Here is a 26,452-nt window from a genome sequence, read left to right on the forward strand (position 1 = left end):
GTGAGCTAGTCAAAGCTGAACACATATAAACATTCATAACACATGCAGCAGTCGCAGCGGTGTGGACCCGAGGCCTACACGAAGCTCAACATACCCGGATCTCTCCGTCCTCTGGCTTCACTAACCCTAACAACCGCAGTCAGGATCAACCCAGGTTTTCCATCCAGCCACGAGCGCGTTCACATAAACGGGCCGGTGTTTGCAGCATGTGACCAATCGCAAACATGGACTATAATTACATTTATAATAATAATAAAGTTGATTTGTATAGCACTGATCAAAACCAGCGTTACAAAGTGCTTTACACATAAAATACAATACAATACACTGTAATGTGTGAATAAACAGGCAGGCATAGGGAACAAAACTTCAACACAATGGATGATTCAAAGCATAAATAAAACACCAAGGATACGATGTAAAGACAATGGCTGAGTTCAAACTTAAAACAGAGCAGTGCAAGACTGAAGTGCAGCGTCAAGAATAAAGTATAATGAGTGGACCCTCATTTATAAAACACAAATTTCCCTTTAAAATGATTGCCTTGCTGAGCCTTGACTAAAAGAGAGTGGATTGGTCCCCTGGGTGTTATCATGCCTTACACCTGCTGCACATGAACACCTGTCTTAACAGATCGTGTGACTAACAGGCCAATAAATGCTTATTCTATTAATTCGGCCCTTCTGTGTCCTACAGGTTCAGGTGTCCTGGTCCAGGTTTGTTCCGGTGCACTTTGACTGGGCTGGTCTTTGGTATGGCTCAGGAGGCGGAGCTGCTATACAGGACTGTCCAATGGGACGAGAGCCTCCTCCAATCAGCCGGCAAGACGGCTGCAGGGCCGCTGTTCAAAATCAAGTGCTCTGAGGACGCTGCTGTTTGTCAGCTCCACCTCCCACACTGTGAAACTAAGGATGGTAAAGACATGTCTGTCTTGAATGTTAAAAAAAGAATAAGTAAAATTGCAAAGATTTGTATTAATGTGTTGTGTCTTGTAAAAATTTGCTGCATTCGACGACATGCCAAAAATACATTAAAAAAACTTTGTCCTTCACCCTCCGCGGGTGGTCTCATCCTTCGAGCTCGGGTCCTCTACCAGAGGCCTGGGAGCTTGAGGGTTCTGCGCAGTATCTTTGCTGTTCCTAGTACTGCACTTTTCTGGACTGAGATGTCTGGTGTTCTTCAAGGGATCTGCTGTAGCCACTCCTCCAGTCTGGGTGTCACTGCCCCGAATGCTCTGATGACCACGGGCACCACTGTCGCCTTCACCTTCCAAGCCTTCTCCAGCTCTTCTCTGTGCCCTTGGTATTTCTCTAGTTTCTCATGTTCCTTTTTCCTGATGTTGCCATCACTTGGTATTGCCACGTCAACCACAACGGCTTTCCTCTGCTGTTTGTCCACCACCACCATGTCTGGCTCGTTCGCCATTACCATTCTGTCAGTCTGTATCTGGAAGTCCCACAGGATCTTGGCTCGGTCATTCTCTACCACCTTTGGAGGTGTTTCCCACTTTGAACTCGGGATCAAAGTGGAGATGTTCCTGTACACTATGCCAGCCACTTGGTTATGGCGCTCCATGTATGCTCTCCCTGCCAGCATCTTACACCCTGCAGTTATGTGCTGGATTGTCTCAGAGGCCTCTTTGCACAGCCTACACCTTGGGTCTTGTCTGGTGTGGTAGATCTGGGCCTCTATTGCTCTGGTGCTCAGGGCCTGCTCCTGTGCAGGCATGATGAGTGCCTTTGTGCTGTCCTTCAGTCCGGCCCGCTCTAGCCATTGGTAGGATTTCTTGATATCAGCCACTTCAGTTATTTTCTGGTGGTACATCCCATGTAGGGGTTTGTCCTCCCATGATGGTCCCTCCTCCAGCACCTCTTCCTCTGTTCCCCGTTGCCTGAGACATTCCCTGAGCACGTCGTCTGTTGGGGCCTTATCTTTGATGTACTTGTGGATCTTGGATGTTTCATCCTGGATAGTGGCTCTCACACTCACTAGTCCATGGCTGCCTTCCTTACGGCTAGCGTATAGTCTCAGGGTGCCGGATTTGGGATGGAACCGTCCATGCATGGTGAGGAGCTTTCGTGTCTTGACGTCTGTGGTCTGTATCTCTTCCTTTGGCCACCTTATTATTCCTGCAGGGTATCTGATCACTGGCAGGGCATTGCTGTTTATTGCCTGGGACTTGTACTTGCCATTGAGCTGACTTCTCAGGACTTGTCTTACTCGTTGGAGGTATTTGGCAGTTGCTGTTTTCCTTGTTACCTCTTCGAGGTTGCCATTTGCCTGTGGTATTCCAAGGTACTTGTAACCATCCTCAATGTCTGCTATTGTTCCTTCTGGGAGTGAGACCCCTTCTGTGTGGACTACCTTCCCTCTCTGTGTCACCATTCGACTACACTTCTCAAGCCCGACTGACATCCTAATGTCAGAGCTGTAGATCCTGGTGGTGTCGATCAGTGAGTCGATATCCCGCTCGCTCTTAGCGTATAGCTTGATGTCATCCATGTAGAGGAGGTGACTGATGGTGGCCCCATTCCTGAGTCGGTATCCATAGCCAGTCTTGTTGATTATTTGGCTGAGGGGGTTCAGACCTATGCAGAACAGCAGTGGGGACAGAGCATCTCCTTGGTATATGCCACATTTGATGGACACTTGTGCAAGTGGCTTGCCATTGGCCTCAAGGGTGGTTTTCCACAACCTCATCGAGTTTGCAATGAAGTCTCTTAGAGTCCTGTTGATGTTGTACATCTCCAAGCATTCAGTGATCCATGTGTGTGGCATTGAGTCATATGCTTTCTTGTAATCAATCCAGGCAGTGCAAAGGTTGGTGTGTCGGGTTCTGCAGTCTTGGGTGATGATGCCTGACATGAGCTTCCATGTTGTGGAGAGACAGGTTATTGGCCGATAGTTGGATAGGACTGTATCCTTTGAGGGATCCTTCAGGATCAGGATTGTACGCCCTTCGGTAAGCCATTCAGGGTGCGTCCCATTCCTTAGCAGGTGGTTCATTTGTGCTGCTAGGTGCTCGTGGAGCGCAGTGAGCTTCTTTAGCCAGTAGTTGTGGATCCTGTCAGGGCCCGGTGCTGTCCAGTTTTTCATACCTGAGACTCTTTCTTGGATGTCTGCCACTGTGATGGTACCTGGATTCTGATCTCTCAGCGCCACCAGCCACTTTGCATTGCTGTTGTGTGATGCCTCCCTCTTCCATATACTTTTCCAGTACTGTTCAGTTTCCAGCCTTGGTGAGTCTGCTCTGCTGTTATTACCCTGCCATTGAGCGTACACTTTCGCAGGTTGAGTTGCGAACAGCCGATTCATTCTTCTGGCTTCATTATCTCTCGTGTACCTCTTTAGGCGGCTGACCAAGGCTTGGAGCCTTTGTTTGGCAGTTTCCAGTGCCAAACAAAGGCAGGTATGGGCATTTGGTTGTACCTCTTGGGTACTTGTTTTTTCATTGCACCTCTCTCGGCCTCTGTCATTTGGCTCACTTCTCTCCGTGCCTCCTTGATTTTAGCCTCCAGCCTTCGTTTCCAAGGTGGGTATTGTTTCTCATGGCTCCCATGGTTGCTCTTATAGCCAAGCATCTCGAGGATCACTGCTGCTGAAGTGTATATCAGCTCATTGGTTTTGGTGATGGTTGTGGTAGGGATCATACTCAATACTGCATTCACATCTTCTAAGAGACTTTCTGATGGTACTTCACTTAGCCGTTGTAATTGGCGTCGGGGGTTGCCTTGCATTCATTCTCGCCGTGATCTTATCTTTCAGATCAGTCGCTGCCTCGTTCAGCGTGATTGCACTTGTTGGGGCTTTGTACCCAATCTCTGGTTGGGGAGCCGCCGTTAGCTCCCCTCTGACCTGGCGCCCTGGCTCCCTGGCTCCCTGGCTCCCCTTTGCTGTAGCATTTGTGTTGTATCTCGTCAATCTCAAGTTGTGATAGCAATTGCCGTTTGTGGATGTTGGAACACTGAGCTACTAGTTGCTTCGCTGTAAGCCTTGATTGTGGGTTTCGAAGTAACCATTCATCCCACATCCTTTGCATGTAGCCCCTCTGACTGGGGTTACTGGAGTAGTAGCATTCCAACAGAGCCTTGTTATCGCCCATCTCCGTCTTGTTCTAGTAGCCCATTTTTCATCACTGTGCTCTGGTTCCCCAGCACCTGACGCAGACCTTGTTTGGCCGGGCGACATCTGAGCCGGCATCTCACGTCTTTCATTGTCACTCATCATTGTATGAGGTAGGCAGTAGCGTGAAGGATCTTGCCTAAGGACCCACACTGGATGATGGTCATTGCTCAATGCGCCCCGAGGGGGATTTGAACCCCAGGTCCCCCCGTGTGAAAGTCCAGTGACTTACCAGATAGATAGATAGATAGATAGATAAAAATAATGGAGTTTATACATAACACTAAATGCACACATCCAGACAGATCACATGTGGGACAGGAAAATAATAATTAACAAATAATAGGTAAAGGACAGAGGTGAACTGGCACATCCTTGGGATGCTCCAGAGCAAATGACTGATTTTAACTCTCTGAATTCAAGACATGAACCTGCTAGCAGTAAAACAAAGTTTACCAGCTCTTTGCTTTCCCAGCATTGCTTATTGATGGCCTGATGTCCGTCGCCCACATCACTGATGATGGAATGAGCATCTTGGAGCCGCTGGAGATTACAGACACTCATGTGGTTGTGAAGGTCCCTCACCTCTCCGCCTTTGGCCTGCTCTGGGACTTCGTTAAAAGGTTTCTGAACATCTCACTGCCAATAAATGGCCAAGTTCTGCTGTTCCTCCGACCCCCGTACACAAGCCATCAAGTACTCGATGTATTTCTGCTGCAGGACAACATCCCTGTGCATGAGGTAAAGCTCTCTGTCATGTGCTCACCATCAGCCTAAACTCATAGTTTTAAACCACAGCTGTTTCCACAAAGTCACACTTTTATACCTTATCAAACCGTCTCACGCTCTGGTGACATTATAAATCAATCTGAACTGTAAATCTTCAGATTGCTCTTTTTTACAGTAAATTAGTTAGCTTAGTTTTAGCAATTTTGAATTAACAGATTTTTCTGCAGTTGTATTATTTGGCTTCTCTCTCAGGATGCGCCCTCCTGAAAGCTACATATTAAATTAAAAGACCATTTCTGTCTGCCTGCATTACCAATAGAAATGTGAGAAAGTACACAACCACATTATAATACAGTGATGCTTCCACCAGGTGGAGTAAATAGTGAAAGTGACTTTCCAACAGTGGCAGCAACAATGAGTCCAAGCCCGGTAGTAAATGAAATACCTTGAAATAATTTGCTTACAGTATATCCTCATAATTATGTCTGTGGTTTTATTTGATTCTCATCTCTCTGTGAAGCACTTTGGTCAACATTTGTTGTTTTTCAATGTGCTCTATAAATACAATTGCCTTGACTTCACTATCTGAGCAGAAACTCCATAATAAAAATGTCCCGTTACTGAAGGTTGCCGTCCAACAAGGAGGTGCTGAGTTCATCAGGATCTCTTCCGACTGTCATCTCAGCTTTGGTCAAAGTTACTGTGTCCACTGCGACCCTGAGGGCTTCACAATACAGCCTGAGGTGAGTTCACTTCTCCACCTCTAATGGTTATGAACAGAATTATCATGACTAGAATTTTGGCTGCATGTTAAATAGATTCATAATTAGGAAAGTGCCAGATAAACATTTTTACAACAGGTTTGAAAACGACGCGTTGCTTCTGGTTTTCAGCGTGTAGCATTTCGCTCAAAGTACGGACCGAACTTCTTTCCAACATTTGAAGTTTTCCTGACTAGGAACTCGGAGAAAGTGACTTTGATGGTGCAAGACCAAGACAGGAAAGAAGTCTGGAAACGTGACGTGTATCTGGTACAGGCTTCACCCTCCTGCAGCAGCACTCCACCTGTCAGAGGTCAGACCCCAGCGACAGAACAGAACAGAACAGATATGTAGCTCTTTTACATTTGCTTCATCTCATATCATTCTTTATTAAGGCTACATGTCATTTGCATGTCCACACCATTGCTCCATTAACGGAACAAAAATCCACTACTGGGAATGTTGAGGAATTTTGAAGGGCTGTATTTAAGAAAGCAAAGTGAGGGAATTTTACAAATGGTGAGTTACGCATTTAAATCACAGTATGGAACTGTGAACAACAAGACAAACCAGGAAGAAAGAAGATTTACAGAGCAGATATGTACGCTGTAGCAGGCATTTAATTTCAGTTGAGCTTTACAAAGATGTAATTTCTAAGAGATCTGTTTAAAAGTGATTGTTGGGTATTAAACAAAAGTCTTTCCCCTGGTTATCTTCCAGGTCCAGGACGGGAAATGTCCCAGAGGAATGTCCCAGCAGAGGACAGCGTCCCAGCAGAGGAGAGGCTGCACTCAGTTCGGATACAGTTTATAGAAAAAGTGTCTGAACCTGTTCTGGACGAGCTTCTGGATCAAGTGTTTCACTGTAAGATTATATGTTATAAAGAAATGCAGTTTGCCAGAACAAAACCCAGAGCAGACAAAGCACGAGACTTGATCGACACGGTGCGATTAAAAGGAACCGAAGCCAGCTCAGCTCTGATCGCTGCTCTCTGTCAGGTGGATCCATGCCTTTCCAGAGCGCTGCACTTAAGCTGAAGCAAAAGCAAGACAGTGTGATGATGATGAACCTCTATAATATTACAAAAACTTGCACTACATCGGATGGATGTTGAGCAGGAAAATGATTCCATTAAGAGATGGAAGCAGAAGACAGAAGCTTTTTGTGACGAAGGCACTTGTTCCGATGCAAAAAATGTCGTTAAAAGTGCGGCCAAAGACGTTTTTAAAGCCAATGGAAAGAAAGAACCAAGAAGGTTATGATCTTAAAGTTTTGCTGATCCTTCTCCAAAGACCACAGTGAGAACGATCATCTTTGTGTTACACCTTTCGAGATCGCCACTACTTTTTTTAGTTTCGAAGAAGATCCGTTCTTTAGTATAGCTGTCTAAATGTGATGTGTTTACACGGAGTATCTTTGTCGACAAAGTCAGAAAAAGTCCAATGGATCAGAAAATGAAGAACTGAAACCTTTTCAACTCATGTGGACATGTCTGTGTGTCAGTTCACTCCAGGTGAATTTGTGTCTAATTCCATCGTTCCTTTGACTTTGTATGCAATTTCTCCGCCTCTAAAATTTGCTTTGCATTCAGTCTGAACACACAGTTAAAGTTGACACTCAGGAAGCTGTATGGCACAAACAGGTCCAGTCCTACAGCCGCACACAGGCAACAGTCAGCTTTTGTGTTTGAACTTCTTGGCTGTTTTAGCCCCGCTAATGTAATAAAATGGCTGTCAGTCACTTTTACTGGGTTCAAACCAGTTTGGTCTGTAATATTTTCCTTATACCCTTTTGAGTTTGTTGCATTATTAACATCTCGCCTTGATCTCTGTCCAAAACAAAACCACCAACCAGCATCATTCAGCTGCTGAGGAGAAAACAAGCAGAAGCCACAACCTGAAGGGGACCAGGGTTCAGCTGAGAGCTGAACAAATGTACAGGAATTTATTCTGGATTCACCCAAACTGAAGACGATGTGGTCAAATCTCAAATGAAGAGAGGAGGAGGAGGAGGAGGAGACAGGGCAAAATGTAAGTCAGTCAGAGTGTAGTTCTGTATTTCAGCCATTAGATGGAAGCAGAACTTCACTGATGGACACAGAAGATGCCGCTGTCGCATCAGATCCATGTCTTCTGCTGCCTTCCAGCTCAGTCAAGTTGACTTTTTATGTAAAAAAATAAAGTGCATAAAGAAATAAAATGACTGACTTCAAATGTTCCCCATCAGAAGAACACAAAGACACAATAACAACGCTAACTTGTTCCACCTGTGGACACTGAACATCAGTCTCAGTGTAGGGACGTCAGAAAGTACTGAGACAGAGACACAGATTGTTGATTTTGTTTTTTTTATGGGATTTGTTGGCAATAAGACAGATCCCTTAAAATGTATGATCAACAACTTTCGACAATTTGAAAGTGATGCAGTGCAGCTGACTTCAAAGTGACTGAGGCCCTTTCAGACACATCTGCTCCAGTGTTTGGGGAAGTCGCAGAGCACAGCGCAAAATAGGCGGGGTTTTCCGAACTTTGAGCCAGACTTTTAGTTTCTAGTATGAGTCAAACTCCACTGCATCCTAACACTTTTCATAATGCAACTCTATAGCACCGTTAGTTAGACGCTCCGCGTCTGGTGAACACCCACGTCCAGTTCATTCGGCAGGCTCAGGATTATTTTCTCAGACTTCAAAATGCTCCTGCCGAGCCGCAGACGACATCATACAACTGTTTCCACAGGCGGAGGAGTACTAATCATAACGAATAAACTAATATTGATGTGAAATTGGTGGAGTTCACCTTTAAGGCTTCTCTTCAGTCTATGTTGCCGCCTTTTCCTTTGGTACTAATCATCCTCAAATCTCCTCCTACTGTGCAAACAGCTTGAACATGATTCTTGAACAATATAATAATAATAGAAATGATTCTGTTTTCAAATATTTGTCATATTTGGCATTCATTCTACGCTTTATTATATATATATATATATATATATATATATATATATATATATATATATATATATATATATATATATATATATATATATTTTCTGTGTGATATTGGGTCCACTGATTTAAACTTTGAAACTCATTAGCACAATTACAGCTTCCACCTATAACTTACAAACTCAGTACCAATAGAAAGACAAACATAACAATTGAAAAGTGGGGGCAGGGTGTGATCACCCCTCATACTCCTCCTTCCCACCCTCCTCCTCTGTGTCATTAATCCCCTCTCATACCTTCCACCACTCCATTTTAAACCCGCCCCGCGAACCTCAGAGAGGAGAGAGCCGAGGCTTCAGCAGCTGCTTCCTCCCGCTGTCTCTCTGAACTGATGCATTTAACTTTCTTCTCCGTTTCTGTCATCATGTGACCATTTCTACAAAAACACAATTTGCGTTGGATTTGACTTTTTACGAGGATTCGTGGAAATGTGGAGTTATCAAACAAAGATGTTCAGGATCATCTTCAGTTAGACCAGGTAAGATGTATATATATATAGATGGTTGCAAGATGTAACTCAACTCAATGCATAAAACAGGCTATTCCATCTTTGACTGTTAAGTCCAATACTATTTATTAGTGTTGTTGCCTTGATTAGAAATCAGTTCAATGAGAAGTGAAGTCATTTTATTGAATGTGAAAAAGTCTCAAGCAAGACACATTTAAAAACTTTTTTTTATGGTAACAAAAAAGATGACATTTCTCAGTGGATGTTAAACTGAGACACGATGAGCACTTTCCAAAAATGCAAAAATAATGAAATAGATTTAAAACAACATCTTTGGAAATCTCAGCATAAGATTCATTCTGTCAGACTCAGGGGATCATTTGAACATAAAAGGGATTTTTTTGTCTTTTCCTCTTTTAAAACATTATTTGTATCAGTTAATTAAGTCCAATAAAAAGAGTTTGATAACACAAAGGTTTGTAGCCAAGTAATTTAATTACATCCAAAACATGTCACACAGTTGGAGAGAGAGTTCCACAAACATGCACATAAATGAATGAATCATGCATACACACACACTTCCTCTCGCTATGACATTTTATCAGTCCACATCCGCATAATGTCTTACGCACGGCTTTCATTTATGTCACATATATGATCTACTCTGCAGGTTTATGTGTTTGGCTTGAAGGGTTTTCCAGCGCTTTTAAAATGTCATTTTCAACCAGCAAGTTTGTAACAACGCATTTGTGTTTGTTTTAAGTTCAAGATCTGGCAGATTCTGGTTATTAACAAACAAAAAAAGAGTGGAATTACAGGAAAGAAGGAAAATGTATTTCCTATCATTCGTTCAGTGTTTCTTTATTCGGCAGATCTTAAAACATGCACACACTAGGATCCTTTTTACACTTCACTGGTAAAACCTACTGAACGTGGAGTCAAGCTGTTCTCAGTTAATTTCCCCAGATTCTCAGTAGAGAAAGGTTTTTGACATCTTACAGCACACATCAGTTTATGCACCTCGGGGACTTTGTGGGTCCAAGTCTAATTTTACTGGAGGTTGAATTCAAGGCTGTTTTACTTCATGTAAAATGTGTCTGAACGGACATCCCTGATTTTTACTGCCTTTATCAGGTAGTTCAATGTAGAGAGAGAGAAACAGTAAAGACAGGTGTGTCCTGCAACAGAAGAGTCTGATTCAGATCATTTACATGGAAACAGATATACACCAGGAGGCTTCAGTCCACTTGGAACTTTCTTTCAGAGAGCTGTGAAGATGATATAAGTGGATTAAACAAATGAGAAACAACATTAATTAGTGAGGTTTGAGGTTTAAGGTGTGTTGAGACTGAACATAAAGTATATTTTAGAATCATTTCATATAAAGTCAATGGAAAGTGGCGGGTGGTAGCAAATTCGTATGTGCTGAGTCTCTGCAAGTTCACTGAAAAGCTTTCTCCTTGTGTCTCTGCTCAGCTGGTAATCACATAAAAAAAAATCATTATTACAGGGGCGTGGTCTCAGTTTGAGTCTAGCTTGGGATCTTTGTTGCATGTCATCCCTCCACCCCCTTATTTCTTGTCAGCCCTCTACTGACCCCTATCTAATAAAGGCAAAATACTTAAACCTGCATTTATTGATTTTTTTGGCCACTTGGAGGCAATGCAACAAGCTGTAAACACAACTCAGGTGAATCTGGTGCTGTTATTTCCACAACCAGCAGACGCAGAGCAACATGATCATCCCATTGGAGTGGTGTTTCTGTCCATCTGATGAATGCAAGTCCAATATTCCCTCTCTTTTAGCTCTGTGTTTGGTCTCCACCAGCTCCTGGGAGAAATATCTGGCTCTTTAGCTGCTGAACGCTCCACTATGTTCACCAGCTCTACCTGTGTCTGTCTGCTGTTTGCTGCTGAGCAGCTCGTGTACAGTGGGTTTATCAGAGCTTGATGAGAGTGCTGAGACTCAACCAAAACAGTTTTGAGCTGTAAAACCAAAACAATGATCGGAAAGACGCTAAAAAGCTTCATAGATCTGAGGGGAACTGCTGAGTCGGGTGATAATTCTCTGTTGGTTCATTACTACGACTGACGTGTCGACTTTACACTTAGTCATTTAATGCATGCTCCAAGGTCCTCTGCCACTTAAGCCTCATTTCCACTGCGTGACACTCACTTTTGGTTCTGGGTACTTTTGTCAATTTCGTTTTCCACTGCAGATAGTACCCCCCTCAATGTAGCTCAATCAATTGACCACAGTGTGGTTTTGCGGGCTGCCATTTTAAAGAATCTGGGTCGAGTGAGTAAAAAAATTGCGGCCGCTATTGATGGTAGCTTGGTTATTTAAAAATGCCGGGTTTGTCCAATGTAGCGCAAGTGATGTTTCTAGTGACGATTCTCTGTGACCGATTAGTGGTCTGCAGTTTTTTAACTCCACCTTTTAGTATCAGCTCAGCTCGCTTGGAACCTTGACCGAGGTGATACCAAAAAAAGTACCCGGTACCAGGTACTATCCACAACCTTTGCCAATGGAAAACCAAAAAGGAACAGTTCCATGCGAGTCGAGCCGTGCCGTACCATGCAGTAGAAATGAGGCATTAGTGTGCAAAGTATCTTAGTTTTGACTCGTGTTCCACTGAAATAAATCTAACTTTCTTGAAAACCCCACAACGTACTCACAAGTCCAGGAAAATAAACTTTACGTTTGTGTATTGTGAGTGAAACATGAGCGGTTACGCAGCCTGTGTAGACGCTGTATTGATTAAAATAGGAGATGGACGACTAAAACACACGGCTGGACCGCTTCCTGTGTAGACGCGCCGTAAGGCTTCCCAAAAGATTATAGTATAGCCACAACAAGGCTTTTCAACTTTTGCACCTTAACAAAGCAGTGTGCCTTTAATTTTATGAGGATTCATTCCCTTTTTTGTGTGGAAATTGATTGCTTACCTGTCCACCAGGAGCACCTGTTTTGGTCACATCGCTGTCAAATTCCAAGAAGTGCTTTTTCATTAGTTTTTTATCAGCATATATTGATGTCTGCATGCTCATGTTGTCGTTGGGTCTCTGCTGGTTGTTAATACCATTCATGTCAGGCAGGGAGTGCGTTATAAGTGATGAGTTTCACACCATGTTTATATTTTCACACATCAGAATCAAACCCAGGAGAACAGCTGCTGCATATTTCATGTTTTGGAGTAACTGATTCAAATTAACAGCAGGCTTCCACACAGCAGCTACAAATTCTGGGCCCCTGACAACAGCTCACTTGGGGCCCTGAGAGAAAGAATATCTACAATCCCTGCATGTTGCAGGGCCTCTGAAGGATTCAGATTTCAGAACGACCACAACATCAGTTCAGTTCCATCTTGTCACTGCAGAGGGACGAAGCTGCAGACTTGAGCTTTAAGTTTGTTTCCCTTCACTGACCCAGAACTCAGTGTGTCCCGTACAGCAGTCATCCCACCTCAGTCTCAAATGGCTTCATGTAATATTCAGTGTAAGAATTAGTGAGACGACAGTGTTAGACAGAGGCACCTAGTAAAAGGGAATGAATGATCACAGGAATAGTAGCATTAGATCTATTAATTAGGTAAGCCAGCTAAAATATTTAAATATTGCCGCAGCCAGTGATCTGCTAGAAGTAGGACACAACCAGAGGCTTCGTCTCCTTCAGTTCTACGTCTCTCTGTTGCTCATTTTTTCGTGGAACTGTTCTTTTTTTTCTCGTGTCTCTTTTTGTCTTTTTTTGTCCTTCATTTGTCCTTTATTCTCTTTGATTCATTCTTGCTGTGCTGTCTTAACTGAAGTGGATATTCTGGAAAGACCTCATTCAAAGCATCCAACATCTAACAACAGCAACAGCAGTACTACAATACTACTATTACTGATACTACAATGTACTTTTCACATAACACTCATCTTAAAATCTACACATGCTTTACAAGAAGACATAAAAAGAATAAAAATGGAGAAACATTTGGGAAACATTCAAAATAAAAGTACTGTAGCTGTGGAATCATAACAAGAAGTGTTAAAAAAAACAAAAGCAAATCTATGAATAGTCTATGAATTTTTTAGGGAGAGATGTAACGGATGACACTAATGCAAAGATCAGACTACACGATATTTGTGTCTTTTGAGATGGTCAGTGTGTCTGTCACAGCCTGTCATGGCCTCACCAGTCTGTAATCACCCACACCTGCTCCCAGTTACACTCCTGCCCTCAATCAGCCCCAATCACAGCAGTATAAAGTCACTCCACTCAGTGTCCGACCTTGTTCGCGTGTAGGACTCTATGCACCAGACGACACAAGCATCCATTGTGTTAGTTTCCAGTGCTTTCCCCTGTTTCCAGTGCCTCCGGTGGCTTCACCAGTCTCGGTTCACTTCAGCGACCTCCCTACATCCACTACCCCTTTCCGAACACTCTCCTGGCTGTCCTTGAATAAAGTTCATTCCCATCACCCTCGGTGTCTCCCGCCTGTCTGTAAACCGTAACAGTGTCAGATTAGGCAATCAGAAAGTCTTACCTAACCAGGACCCCAACCAATCAGAGCTCATCGTCTTTTTCAACTTCCGTGACATAAAAAGGTGATGTGTAAAGTGAACTGAACCAATGTTTCTGTCTGTAATCAGGGTTTTAGGAATTTCCCACCCAATGCTCACATTTGTTGCCCCATGTCTGTCGGGTCAGGCCCCGATCGGGCTGATATCATGTAGTCAGCTGAACGAGCTGCTAGCAGCAGACAGAAAGTTAGAGAGCAGCTGGTGAACATAGGGGAGCGTTTAGCAGCTAAAGAGCCAGATATTGGCCTTACATTCTTCAGGTGACACAAACACAACTCCAATGGGATGATCGTGTTGCTCCGTGTCTGCTGGATAGGCAGCTCTTTGCTATCATGTTAGTCAAAACAATGTTTTAACTAATTAATATGTTTTACATAATAATATGTCCGGACTTTTTGTGTTACAGCGTGTTGTAGAGTTCTTCTGCCCCCTTGTGGTAAAGCAATCATTTAATGCAGCTTTAAGGTTCGCTGGAGTATAAAACTGATGGAGTACTTGGCTTCTGCATTTCCCTAAATTATTCTGGTTTGGAATAAACTGGTCTTTTTGTTCTGACTCTTCTCACCCTTCACTTCTCCACCAGATCCTCCCTCCCTCCTCCTCCACCATGAGCCTCCCGTCCAGCTCGGTGGCTGTGGCAGATCTCTACAGCGACAGTGCCTCCCCGGTGTCTCTGGACTCCAGCGTTTTCTTCAGCGAGACGACGGCGTCCTGCATCAGAGACCAGCTCGACTTCTTCATCATCAACGTTGGGGGAAGTCGCTACGTGCTGTCGCAGGAGCTGCTGGCGTCCTACCCGGAGACCCGGCTGGGGAAACTAGCCTGCTCCAGCCGAGACTCAGCGCTGGAGCTTTGCGACGACGCCGACTTCCTGGAGAATGAGTTCTTCTTCGATCGAAACTCACAGACCTTTCAGTAGGTGGCGGCCTTTTCTCCTCCCTGAAGCATGCACGATGACCGGTTATAATAATAACACCGTAACTTACAATGTAAAAAATATACCAACTATATAGCACATGAAAAGTGACAGAAATAGTTGGGTAACAAATGAAAAAGAGAGCTGAGAGAGAAGTTCTAACCTTGCTTACCTTCTCACCTCCTCACCGCTGGCCAATCACAGCGTGAAGTAGGTGTACAGAAATGGTCGGACACAGCCCCGGGGGTTTCCTGGGTATTCGACCATCCAACAAGCAGCTGTAACGGAGTATACTGGCAGCTTTAAGCTGTTGAGACTGTCTACACCAGAAAAATGACAACATCGGTTGTTTGCTCAAACACCTAAAACAAGCTATGTTGTTATTTTGCTGACAAGAACTTCTTGTCTCTCAGAAACAAAGGTGGAAGTAGTGTGACGTTAAAGCGCTGCAAAACCTTTTAGTGAGGAAGTAACAAAGTGTGTCACTTTGAAGCATGAAGACTGCTGCATCCCATTTTCTACCAACAGTCAGCGTTGGCTTCTTTTAACCATGACTGCGATCTTTCACCTTAATCATGATGTTTGTAGCCCTGCTGGTGGCGAAGCTCTGTCACGCTGAAATCCATCATGTTGAGCAGCATGTTTTGTAATTTAAATAAAATAACTGTATCCTACATACAAAACATCTTTAAAGTAGGTCAGTGGATTTATGATTTATCTGATGCCTGAGCTTCAGGCTGAACTTCTGAAAACAACAAGACACACATGAGCTGTGCTCACCTGATGCTTCCAGTGTGTCTCTGCCTCGAGTCAAACATTTGTGTGAGTCACAGCAACACCTGAGGTTTAAACCGGAGCTTCACAGGTGTGCTGTCAGCTCTCGTTAACTGATGGTGTCCTGATGGCCTTTAAACTGTGGCGACTGGTCTTCGTTACAGCTCACAACCCAAAATAAATTTGAAACTCTGAGCTCAGCCAGAGAACAGCACAGGCATGAGAAGAAATGTCTCTTTCTTTCTGTTATTTCAAATCACGAATATTAATTTACTTGTAAAAATGTTTCCATAAATTCTTTAAGACCTCATCTGTTCACAGATCTTTGTATTTACGCCTGGTGTTATCACACGTTCCTGTTATCTCAATTCTGCCCACATTGTGATTGGATCTCAATTTGCAAATTAGCAAGGCGGAGCTGATGGACTACAGTGTGTCGTAGGTGAAGGGAAATAATGCGAGGGATCACTACAACAGGTCTGATGAGCGTCACGTGACAGCTTTTCACACTTACTTATACTGTATGGAGGAAATTAGAGCCAGTAGAGAAGCTTGCTAGCACTAATGCTAGCTTGGCTACCCTCATTGGTCACGTCACCCTCGTCTTGCAGGAGCTCCCTTGAGAGTCTCTTGAAGTAGTGCTGCTGTATGAACTCTACTTATTTTTCCTTTGCAGAAAAAGGGCTTGTCTGTAGTTTTTGACGGACAGGTTGAGATAGCAGGTGCTCTTCAACAATCTCTTTCCTCATTCCCCCAGAAAGGATGGAGAGATACAGTAGAGCTTCTTCTTGTAGACTAATCGAGATAAACCGCCCTGGGCTGTACAGCTGTGAAAAAAATAACACAAAATAACCCCCCAGTACCCCCCTTTTAATATCTGTGCTGACAGAATGCTACCTGTCTGTGTATTTCTGCTGACAGGTATGTGATGAACTACTACCGGACGGGTCACCTGCACGTGAGGGAGGAGCTGTGTGAGATCTCCTTCCTGCAGGAGATCGAGTACTGGGGCATCGACGAGCTTCGCATCAACCCATGCTGCCGCGATCGTTACTACCGCCGCAAGGAGCAGAAGGAGACCCTCGACGTTCAGCGAGAGTTTCAGGCCGAGGACGATGACGAGGACTTTGTGGGTGTCGCCTGCCCGGCTCTCCGCCGCCGCCTGTGGGACCTGCTGGAGAAACCAGAATCATCATGTGCTGCTCGCACCTTCGGCTCACTCTCTGTCTTCTTCGTGTTGGTGTCAGTCATCAACATGGTGCTAATCTCGCTGGACTTAGGGGAGGACTTCGGTGTGAGCGGCGTTGGTGCACCGCTGCTGTTCGATGCGCTCGAGTACGTTTGCGTGGTGTGGTTCACGGGTGAGCTGGTACTTCGGTTTCTCTGCGTGAGGAATAAGTGCCGCTTCAGTCGTAGTATTCCCAATGTGATCGACCTGTTAGCCATTCTGCCGTTCTATGTGACGCTGACGGTGGAGAGCCTCCACGGAGGAAGCACAGAGCTGGAGAACATGGGCCGCGTGGTGCAGGTCCTCCGACTCCTGAGGTCGCTCCGTATGTTGAAGCTGGGACGACACTCGACAGGTAAACACGTCTAAACAGCAGCTTTAAAAAGATGCCACTGCTTCAGTATTGTCAAAAAATACATTTGAGTTATTTTGTATCTAAACTTTAAGGGATATTGAGGTTTAGAAAAGAAAACATCATGTACCGTAGGTAAACGGGCAAAGACACACTGTCTTTATAGGTCTGATTTGGACGTCACGTATGATTGGGCCAAGTTGGACCGAGTCTGTTTCAGTCTGGTTCAGTTTGTGTGACAGTGGGGAGATACAATCATTGTTTGCCTTAAGATCCAGTTGCTGCCCATCGTTCTCATTAATATCATGTTACACAGTTTTTGACATACTAGTGCTACATACATGCTCTCATCGGTCTGTCAGTTGGACCACCGCTTGGTCCAGACTGAAATGTCTCCCTCATTCAGGATGAACTGTAATAACTCATCCTCTGACTTTCCATCTAGCGCCACCATCAGGTCGACATTTGAATGTGTCCAACACTTTGGTTTATGAGCAAATACCTGCAGAACTAATGACATTCCCATCAGCCTCAGCTGTTTACTGCTAATTAGCAAATGTTAGCATGTTAATCTATGATAGTGAACATGGTAAACATTATACCTGCTAAACATCAGCATAGTACCATTGTCACTGTGAGCATGTTAGCATTTAGCTTGAAGTATCGCTGTGCCTAAGTACAGCCTCACAGAGCTGCTAGCATGGCTGCATACAGAGTAAGATATAGTACAGTTTGCTGTAAATCTATTATTTAATAATCCAGTTGATCAGGTTTGAGGTCAGAGCCACAGCTCAGCTGAAGTTGACCTCAGTCTGATGAAGTTCACAATTTTCTTGAATTTCTTTGCCTTTTTTATAAAAACTGCAGCAAAAATTAGCAAGGCAAACTGTTTCTGAATGTTGGTATAGTCGTGAGACGGTGTTTTTGAGAAACACGACTGTGACAAGACTTGTCCAGTGTGTTGACCTGTCATTTCTTATTTTCTCCTTTCTGTCTGTCAAGACTAATATAATCTGGAAATATGTTATAATGTATGTGTCATTTAGTCTTTGTATATTTCACTAATCTTAAAGTCTATTCCTTTAACCAGATCTTCTAAAACAAAACAAAGTACACTTAAATGAGCCATTTTTTCCTTGCTGTTGAACCAAGAACAAGCCTTTACGTTTCCTGTCTAACCTTGAAAAATGTCCATAGAAGATGAGTAGCTACTCTCACACACCTAGCAAGAGAAACATCCCAATTTTAATAATAAATATGACTTTTTAATGGAGAGAGCATGTTGTGCTTCATCTTCTTGGATGGACTGTGAACTCATTTAACTTTAAAAAGCATTTCTTTTCCATTTAAAGAAAACGGGCACATCTTTGTTTCTTTCTTATTTTAATAATCATCAATGCAAAATACTCAACACGAGAGACACAAACTGAGGCTCCGCTTTTAGCTTACTGAAATGCATTCGTGTACTCAAGCAGGTTGTTTTGAAGGATAAACAAGAATAAGATATGGGTCATTTTAAAAAAATAGATGCCAAAAAGTTCAGATAAGTTCAGATTGTCTTAGCAGGTGAAGTGCTTTGCTCGTGGGCACAGGATCAACAGCAGCAGCTGAAGGAGACGACACACGTGTTCCCAGCCTGTCAGGGGAAGTGCATCATGTGAACAGCCAGAGAGAGAAAAGGAAATTGAAATTATCCTCGGAGAGAAGCTGCTGCTGTGAGATTACAGCCGGGAGGTTTTCTGAGGACGACAAAGAAGAGAAAAAAAAATTGATTCATATTTTGGCAAATTCCTTCAGGAGAGAGACTGAGTGTGTGTTTGGCACGTATGAGTGCTTTGATCTGAGTGATTTCGGGAAGGATGATCATCCCTGGACTCAACTCATGAATAAAGAAAGAGAACATGGAGGGGGCGGGTGACGGAGAACGAAAGAAAGAGGAAACGGGAAAAAGAGAAAGTAGGCGAGAGGCAAAGACTGGAGTAGGAAAGTGAAAGCGGAAAAGGAAAAAGAGGTTACATATGTAACTACTGTTCGTCCATGGAGGCTTCACCATCATCAAGTCTTTCTTAATACAGTACTAGCATGCCATATTGGACATAATGGTTGCTTTAATCATTCCTCATGTCCACACTGGCTGTGAAGAGATCCCTTCCTAACATACTAATGCAACAGGGGACAAAAATGCAACCAAATTTCATAAGATATAATATGAGTCTTCATTTTGAGTAAGTCAAATTAAGTCGGTATGTGCGTCCTGGCAGTCGGGTGTAGTAGTCTATTGCTGGGCATCAAACCTACATGCAACTGCCAGGACGAATCCGCACTGCTCAGCAAGGAAACACAAAGAGTGAATTTCAGAGCAAAATCAGTTCTTTTACACAGAATCGCCCCAATCTGCAGATTTGCTCACAGAAGTAAATTTGTGTGAATTTTTCAGGTCGAGTTCAACTTTGGTGACTTGGACGACCACGTCTGAAGGAAAAATAGTTTAAAGCTGTCGGGGATAACAGTGCACAGTCTCGGACAGTCTCTCCTCGAGGCATTCGTGGTGTTGCCCCCTGTAACGTGGTCTGGTGTGGGTGGAGGAAGCCCCAGGAGAGCTAGCTGGTTTAGGGAGCCGACAGGCAACAACTGGATGGGGATTTCCACACTGCTACTTTATTCTACAATACTAAACACCGACCATACAATGCCAGGCCTCCACGGCACTGCAGTACATTTACTGGTCATACATGAGCAGTAGAACATCACATCAATATTCTACATCACTAAACTCAGACGGTTACAACTCGGGTGTTCGCACTGCGACAGAAGTCGTAGTAATGACTAAGAGAGAGGGTCGAACCCCACCTACTGTCACACCTCCACACAGCTGGCCAATCACTGCGTAGAGTGGGCGTGATTGTCAGATCGTCTGTTTCGGAAAGTGCAAAGTTTTTGGACGCAGAACCCCCCCATTCCAGTGTTGGATAGGTGTGGGGGGGGAGGGGGTTTCACAGTCGTTGAAGCATACTGAGACCTTTACCTTGACACTTTACGTTTGCAAAGATTTAGATTCTACGTTGTACATTGTTATCTAAACGGGCCGCTTTGCTTTAATCTTATCAAACAAAAGCCAGCCTTCTTATTTCAATATCACTGAAGTTCATAGATATACTTTAGGCTTTGGATTTTAAACACAACAATGTGTTACCATTGACTTCCCAGTAACTTATTTCAAGAGATTATTTCTGTTCTGTTCATTTGTGCACCTGAAATTTTTATTTAAGGAAACCAATTAAGTAATTTGAGAGTAGGAAAGTCTCATTGGTTCGAGCAAAGTCACACCTGTGAGCTGTGAGTGCACAGCCGCTGACGACGGACTCACAGCTGCTGACAAACTGTGCAGACATGAAGGCAAGATGTTAGAGACTTCAGCGTCTCTCTTCTCATCGGTCTACGTGAACACCAGATTACAACAACACAACATCTCCTGCAGCTCTCATTTGTAACGTGTGAACGGAAAGTTCATATCTCTGTCCTCTCAGCAGGATCAGACTGAGGCTCAGCACAATAAAAAACACAGTTAATAAAAGAGAGAGCAGAGTCTGATGTCTGGTCAGATGTACAGGAGCCCAGAGGGACAAACTTCAGACAGACCTGATTAACCTACCAGGGACATGGACATACTTTTCTACTGTTCAAATGCAGTTACTTTTACGCTTTAAGCTCTGCTGTGAGTATTGAGTGAAAGCAAACTGTAATATATGCTGATTCTATTTCTTAAATCTTTGCAAATGTAAAGAAGCAGCTTTCTACAGCCGCAGTAAACACTCCTTGTCTTCGCTACTTTACAAGCTCATTTCTTTTTCTCTCGGAGGAGAATGGAGAGATGACAAGTCGTTCTGGGGTGTGAACGTCAGCCCCGTGAGCAGCTCATATGTGGGTGTATTTATAAGTTAGCTGTTTCCTCTTTCTGCCACTCGTTATTTTCTCTTCGCTGAACAGCTTAAGTCCTCAGACTCACTCAGAGGAAAAACAGAAGACGTGAGAGCGAAATGAAGAGATGATCACACGCTGTCAGTCAGCAAATCGAAGAGTTTCTTTCCAAAATAAGACATTCAGACAAACTGCAGACAAAGACTGTTGCTGTGAAAGAGGTTCTGAGTCAATGTAGGACTTTCACTTAACAACCAATTATGGTTTACAAAAAGAAAATAGTGACAACTGTCACAGATATGCCAGGCCTCACCAGCCAGTAATCACCCACACCTGCTCCCAATCACACTCCTGCTCCCCATCAAGCCCAATCACAGCATGCTGAAAAGCACACCACTCACCTCATTCTGCGTCCGACCTCGTTCAGACCTAGGACTCCTTACACCAGCTGACAGAAAGCTTTGGTTTCCCCAGTGGTTCTCCAGTCCCTGCTGATCTCCAGTGACCTCCCTACATCCACTTTCCCTATCTCCACACTCTCCACTCCTGGCTGTCACCCAATAAAGAACATTCCTGTCCCTCTCTGTGTCCCCTGCCTGTTAGTAACCGTAACAACAACTGAATGAAAACTGATTTTGGAATCACGTTTTTATTTTTCTACAGTTGTGTGTGTGGATAAATGAAGAAAATTATTCTAATTATCTAATTATTATATACTATATCCCTGTGTCACCTGTGTGATTTGGATGAGGTTGAGAATGAAATGCATGTTATATTCCACTGTCCTTTTCCTGAAATTGTCTGCTGGACATCTGGGCCTGTTTGATATGACAGATGAATGTAGATTACAGTACATGTTTACATACGAGACGTTTGACATAGCTCAGTTTTTGCTAAATGCCTACCATCAACGTATGAGAGCGCTGTATGTTTAACTTGTTAAGTTTATATCTGAGTTATGAGAGATCAAGGCATTGAAACTCTGAAAAAGCTGGAAAAAACACACACTTAGATAACTCCAGAACGGAGGCTCGGATATAATGTGTTTGACACTTTTATTGGCTTGCTTTTTCACGTCAGAAAATCAAACCCAGAAGACAAATCGCTGATGCTGGAAGAAAAATGTATGTTTGGTAATTCCTTCCATTATTAAGTTTGCTGTTCAGCTCCTGATTCTCAAAACTTGAACGCACCAAAAGAGAGGTTTTTATAATACTCCCTGTCCACATGACAGTTAAGCATGGCCTTAATTAAATGGTCACTGCGATGGATTATCCAAATAAAATAGTTCCTGCAGGCTGATTTTCATAGCATACTGAAATGTACAGAAGCCTTTGGCTGCCTGGAGGGTAGAGGGGAATTCAAACTCAGATACTAATCTTCACATATTTACTAAAGAGCTGTAATCTGTCATCTGTGAGTGCGACGCCTCATTTTTGGTCCACTGATTCCACACAGATAGTCCGAACACTGTGGTCCTTCTGCCTGGATGGTATCATCTGGAAAGTGTACGTGAGGTGTTGCTAAAACGTTCCTCTGTCCTCATTTCTGTCCAGGCCTCAAGTCTCTGGGTATGACCATCGCTCAGTGCTACGAGGAGGTCGGCCTCCTGCTCCTCTTCCTCGGTGTCGGCATCTCCATCTTTGCCACGGTGGTCTTCACTCTGGAGCACGACTTTCCGTCCACCACCTTCAGCAGCGTGCCGGCCGCTTGGTGGTGGGCGACCACCTCCATGACCACGGTCGGCTACGGAGACATCCGGCCCGACACAGCTGTGGGGAAGGTGCTGGCCTTCCTCTGCATCCTGTCCGGGATCCTGATCCTGGCGCTCCCCATCGCCATCATCAACGAGCGCTTCTCCGCCTGCTACTTCACCCTGAAGATGAAGGAGGCGGCGACGCGGCACGGAGAGATGCTGAAGAGGCTGGCCCGTGGCTCTGTGGGGGGGGCGAGTGTGGGAGAAGTGGGAGGAGGCGTGAACCTGAGGGACGCCTACGCCCGGAGCGTCCTGGAGATGTTGAAGCTGCATGGGCGAGAGAGGGCGAGCACGCGGAGCAGCGGAGGAGAAGAACTGTGGTGGTAGAACCGGGAGACGAGACTCAGACCGGTCCAGACCTGATGCTCAGTGACCGCCCTGCAAAGGGGAAAGCTACGACCCCACAAGAGTCAATGGTTGAAGGGTTCATGAACAGGGCACTGACACCTCGCCGCTGTCAGAGCTGATGTCCCTGGCCCTGACCTTTGACCCCTCTGGAGGTTAGAGCGCCCGAAAAGGTACATTTGTTACCTGAGATTACTCAAATGTTCAGTCAAGTCAAAAAATGTAAATATGGCTTCTTCTTGCCGGAAATGTCGTAACCAATTCCATCTGAAATAAAACTGCAGTGATTAGTTGATTAACTGATTAGTTGATTGATAGAAAATGAATCTGCAACTATTTTAATAATCGATTAATTGCATGCAAAATCTGTAAAATAAGTAAAATAATTCTCTCTGAGAAGAAATGGCCGAAGGTATGATGTGCACCTGCACTGAACCTCATCTCAGATATTCATTCCAAGATGATGTAAATTTGGATTTGAACTGAAACAATTAGTTGAATAATCGATTGGTTGATTGACAGAATTCATCAAGTAATCGAATAATGATTTATAAAGGAAAAGTGTCAAACATTTTCTGTTTCCAGCTTCTCAAAGGTAAGAAGGTGTTACTTTTCTCTGTTTTATGTGACTGTAAACTGAATATCTTTGGGTCGGAGAAAACAAACAACTTTGTTGGACAGTCAGGAAACAAGGACATTACATGCCGGTTCACAGGTACCCGGCCGGGATCGAACTGTGGACACTGCAGCGATGTGACATGCACTGTAACCACTCAGCTACCAGGGCGCTCCGAAACAAGACATTAAAGACGGCACCTTGTGGCTCTGGAAAACTGTTTTCTGATGTTTTATAGACTGAACGGTTAATTGATTCAACAGGAAAATAATCTGCAGATTAATGGATAATGAAAATAATGAAAGGTAGGTGCGGCCCTGATCTGAGCTTTGTACAGTGGAAACAAGATGCGGGACTCAAATGCTGCAAAACGTTTGTGTGTTGAACTTGCAGTTCTACCAGACACTTTAATAAGTAACCAGTCTGCCTTAGAGGTGCTGGTCTGTGGTCAAACGCAGGTTGAAAGTTAAAAGCAGAACGTTAAAATATTCAGTGGGGAATCTGTGTGACGTCTCTGTGGTTTAACTCTGAAGACAGATGCACGTCTCGTCTGTTTAGTGACTGACAAAGTGTATTTTGACAGTCCAGTCTATATGCTAAACACTTCATCTGCTTTTAGAAATAAATGTCAACATTCTGTCTTTTTGTATCACAAGCAAGTTTTAAATAGCTGCATTTTCTTCACATCTCAACATTTCAACGTGCAGCTTTGGCAGATGAAGGATTTCAAGTGAATTTACTGTCCTGTCATGATTGAACATGAGGTGACCTGTTTCTACAAAACGTACAAGTTAATAACAATCGATAACTTAATTTATTAACTCAATTTAGTAAGTAAAATTTTACTTTTTAAATGCAACTGTCAAATTTTATTTTCTGATCTGCAGTTTGGAGTGATTTGAATGTTTTTAACAAAGACTATCCAAACTAGGCACCACAGAACTACATATACGTTTTGTTACATTAAACTAAAGGCACATTGGGACTGAGCTTTAGCCTGTTACATACTTTGTCAGAGGAAGAATACTGAAGAACAAACACCAGTTAATGGAAAAGTAATTGTAAATAAAGAAATACATTATAAATAAATATATAAACTGTATTGATTTGCTATCTTGACTAGTTTAAGATATACGCATATAGCTTATCATCTTTGTTTCAAAGCAGAATTTGCAGCTCTGGTGATTTTAATGCAACCCTGTCCCCTGAAAATGACCTTTATATGCTACTGATTAGCAACAGCAAATGCACTTTGAACTAAACATAATGCCGCTGGGATTAAGAGGAAATGCTTTTAGTAACAGATCTGCAAAGTTGCAAAATGTAAAGTATCTGCATAACATTCACTGACAACATATTTAATAACTACAGAAAGCACATTTTCTGTGGATATGTTACTTGGTTGAGGTTTGGGAAAGTTCATCATCTTGATTAAATACTGAAAACGTGAATGGTGTGCACGTTGGTTCCTCTGTGACCCTTTGCGACTGGATGCGGACAAATAATGAAAATAATAGGAATCTGTGTAAACATAACGCAGCAACCCACACATGTAATTTCCCACAATGCACGGTTTGCCGTGTGTTATCAGAAAACAGGATTTAATGCCACAACAGCTCTCGATTCGGTGGAAAAAATCTATTTCTGTGCTCCTGTTGTGTTTTCAGCCCTACAAAACATCATCTCTGTGCACCACCTTGGAAAATACACCCTTCTCAGAGAGAACACACGCATTAGTAAGTCAGAAGAAAACCCTACAGGCTGTTTTTTCATGGTACCTTGGTGCTTCTGTGCTCTCTTGTATAGTTTCTGTTATCACTCTGTGACTCAGTCATGCAATAAAGGACATTCTCCTGTGAGTCAGAGTGGTCTTTTCAAATATCACGGTGACGGCCCGAAGGCCTGAATAAAAACACTGACCTGTGAGCTGCTGCCAGGACGTTTCCTGCCTTCTTGTTTGCAGATAAGCTGCTGTGTGTAGATTTGATATCAGGTATTTCCCAAAATGTTAAAGTGTTCTTTTATCACAGCTGATAGAAAAGCACTGGAGCATAAAAACACGCGGCTGTCTCAGTGACTGACTTGTTTTTATCACTCAGGAGGACGTAGCATTGACTTGCAGTCACTCCCTAACCACAATAAGAACTACGAAGAATCCAACTCTAACCAAGAAAAAGTGTAAACCCTGAAATGTAATGGTTTACATTGCGGGGACCAGCTTTTTGTCCCCATATCGGACGTCGGTCCCCATAATGCACAGTGTGCTCAACCTACTTTACCTGCAAAAAAATGTTTTGCCTGTCCAACAATCCTCATAATCCCACACCACAGAGTCTTTTCGTTTCAATATGAATATGATTTACATTTGTATTTTACACACAAACACACACACACACACACACACACACACACACACACACACACACACAGTATCTGTGTACAGTATCTACACATAATGTCATCTGAAACAGATGAACAGAAACAGGTTTCTGCCCCTTTAATGTAAATGAAGAGATGACAGCAAACCTGCCTCACACACACACACACACACCCATACACCCACACACACACACACACACACACACACACACACACATTCGTTTCACACTTTTAACAGATGCCTCTCGTGTCGGCTTCAGGTGTCGTCTGAGGAGGAAAGGTTGCAAAACATCAACAGTGTCGACCTCCAGCAGCATTTCACTCTGAGCTATTTGTGTTTGTGTGTGTGTCGGGAATTATATAACTCAACCTTTACATGCACTTTTAGCCCTGACACGAAGCTCTGAGGCAGCACGAGCTCTTCGTCACGTTCTTCTCTGCTTCGCACTGAATACATCATTTACACTTTTCATTTTACACTTTTATTTCAGGCTTTCAGCTGATGTTCTGGAGCGATTCACACAGGTATCTGTCAA

At 43.5% G+C, this 26,452-nt stretch overlaps 2 protein-coding genes across 2 annotated transcripts in view; both read left to right on the forward strand.

The window, feature by feature from the left end:
• The window catches only part of LOC122881156 (NACHT, LRR and PYD domains-containing protein 1-like), a 29,807-nt gene extending 22,434 nt beyond the window's left edge, over positions 1 to 7,373 (forward strand). The window contains exons 14-18 of the mRNA XM_044206970.1: positions 697 to 914; positions 4,598 to 4,863; positions 5,478 to 5,594; positions 5,745 to 5,925; positions 6,333 to 7,373. Of these exons, the coding sequence (XP_044062905.1) occupies positions 697 to 914; positions 4,598 to 4,863; positions 5,478 to 5,594; positions 5,745 to 5,925; positions 6,333 to 6,649 (1,099 nt within the window). The 3' untranslated portion in view covers positions 6,650 to 7,373. The remainder of the gene's footprint in view (positions 1 to 696; positions 915 to 4,597; positions 4,864 to 5,477; positions 5,595 to 5,744; positions 5,926 to 6,332) is intronic.
• Positions 7,374 to 8,674: 1,301 nt separating this feature from the next.
• On the forward strand, positions 8,675 to 25,396 carry kcnv1 (potassium voltage-gated channel modifier subfamily V member 1). The gene is made up of 4 exons (XM_044206971.1): positions 8,675 to 9,094; positions 14,216 to 14,547; positions 16,244 to 16,905; positions 22,377 to 25,396. The coding sequence occupies exons 2-4, from the start codon at positions 14,240 to 14,242 to the stop codon at positions 22,901 to 22,903; spliced, it is 1,497 nt and encodes a 498-aa protein (XP_044062906.1). The 5' UTR covers positions 8,675 to 9,094; positions 14,216 to 14,239; the 3' UTR covers positions 22,904 to 25,396.
• Positions 25,397 to 26,452: the final 1,056 nt, after the last annotated feature.

The sequence above is a fragment of the Siniperca chuatsi genome, linkage group LG9, assembly GCF_020085105.1.
Source record: "Siniperca chuatsi isolate FFG_IHB_CAS linkage group LG9, ASM2008510v1, whole genome shotgun sequence".
Classification (NCBI taxonomy): Eukaryota; Metazoa; Chordata; class Actinopteri; order Centrarchiformes; family Sinipercidae; genus Siniperca; species Siniperca chuatsi.

Bases quoted from the DNA above. Each gene is read 5' to 3' on its own strand.
- kcnv1 (XM_044206971.1), top strand. From the start codon at position 14,240: ATGAGCCTCCCGTCCAGCTCGGTGGCTGTGGCAGATCTCTACAGCGAC. The intron at 14,548-16,243 runs GTAGGTGGCGGC...TTCTGCTGACAG, and splicing joins CGAAACTCACAGACCTTTCA to GTATGTGATGAACTACTACC. The intron at 16,906-22,376 runs GTAAACACGTCT...ATTTCTGTCCAG, and splicing joins GCTGGGACGACACTCGACAG to GCCTCAAGTCTCTGGGTATG.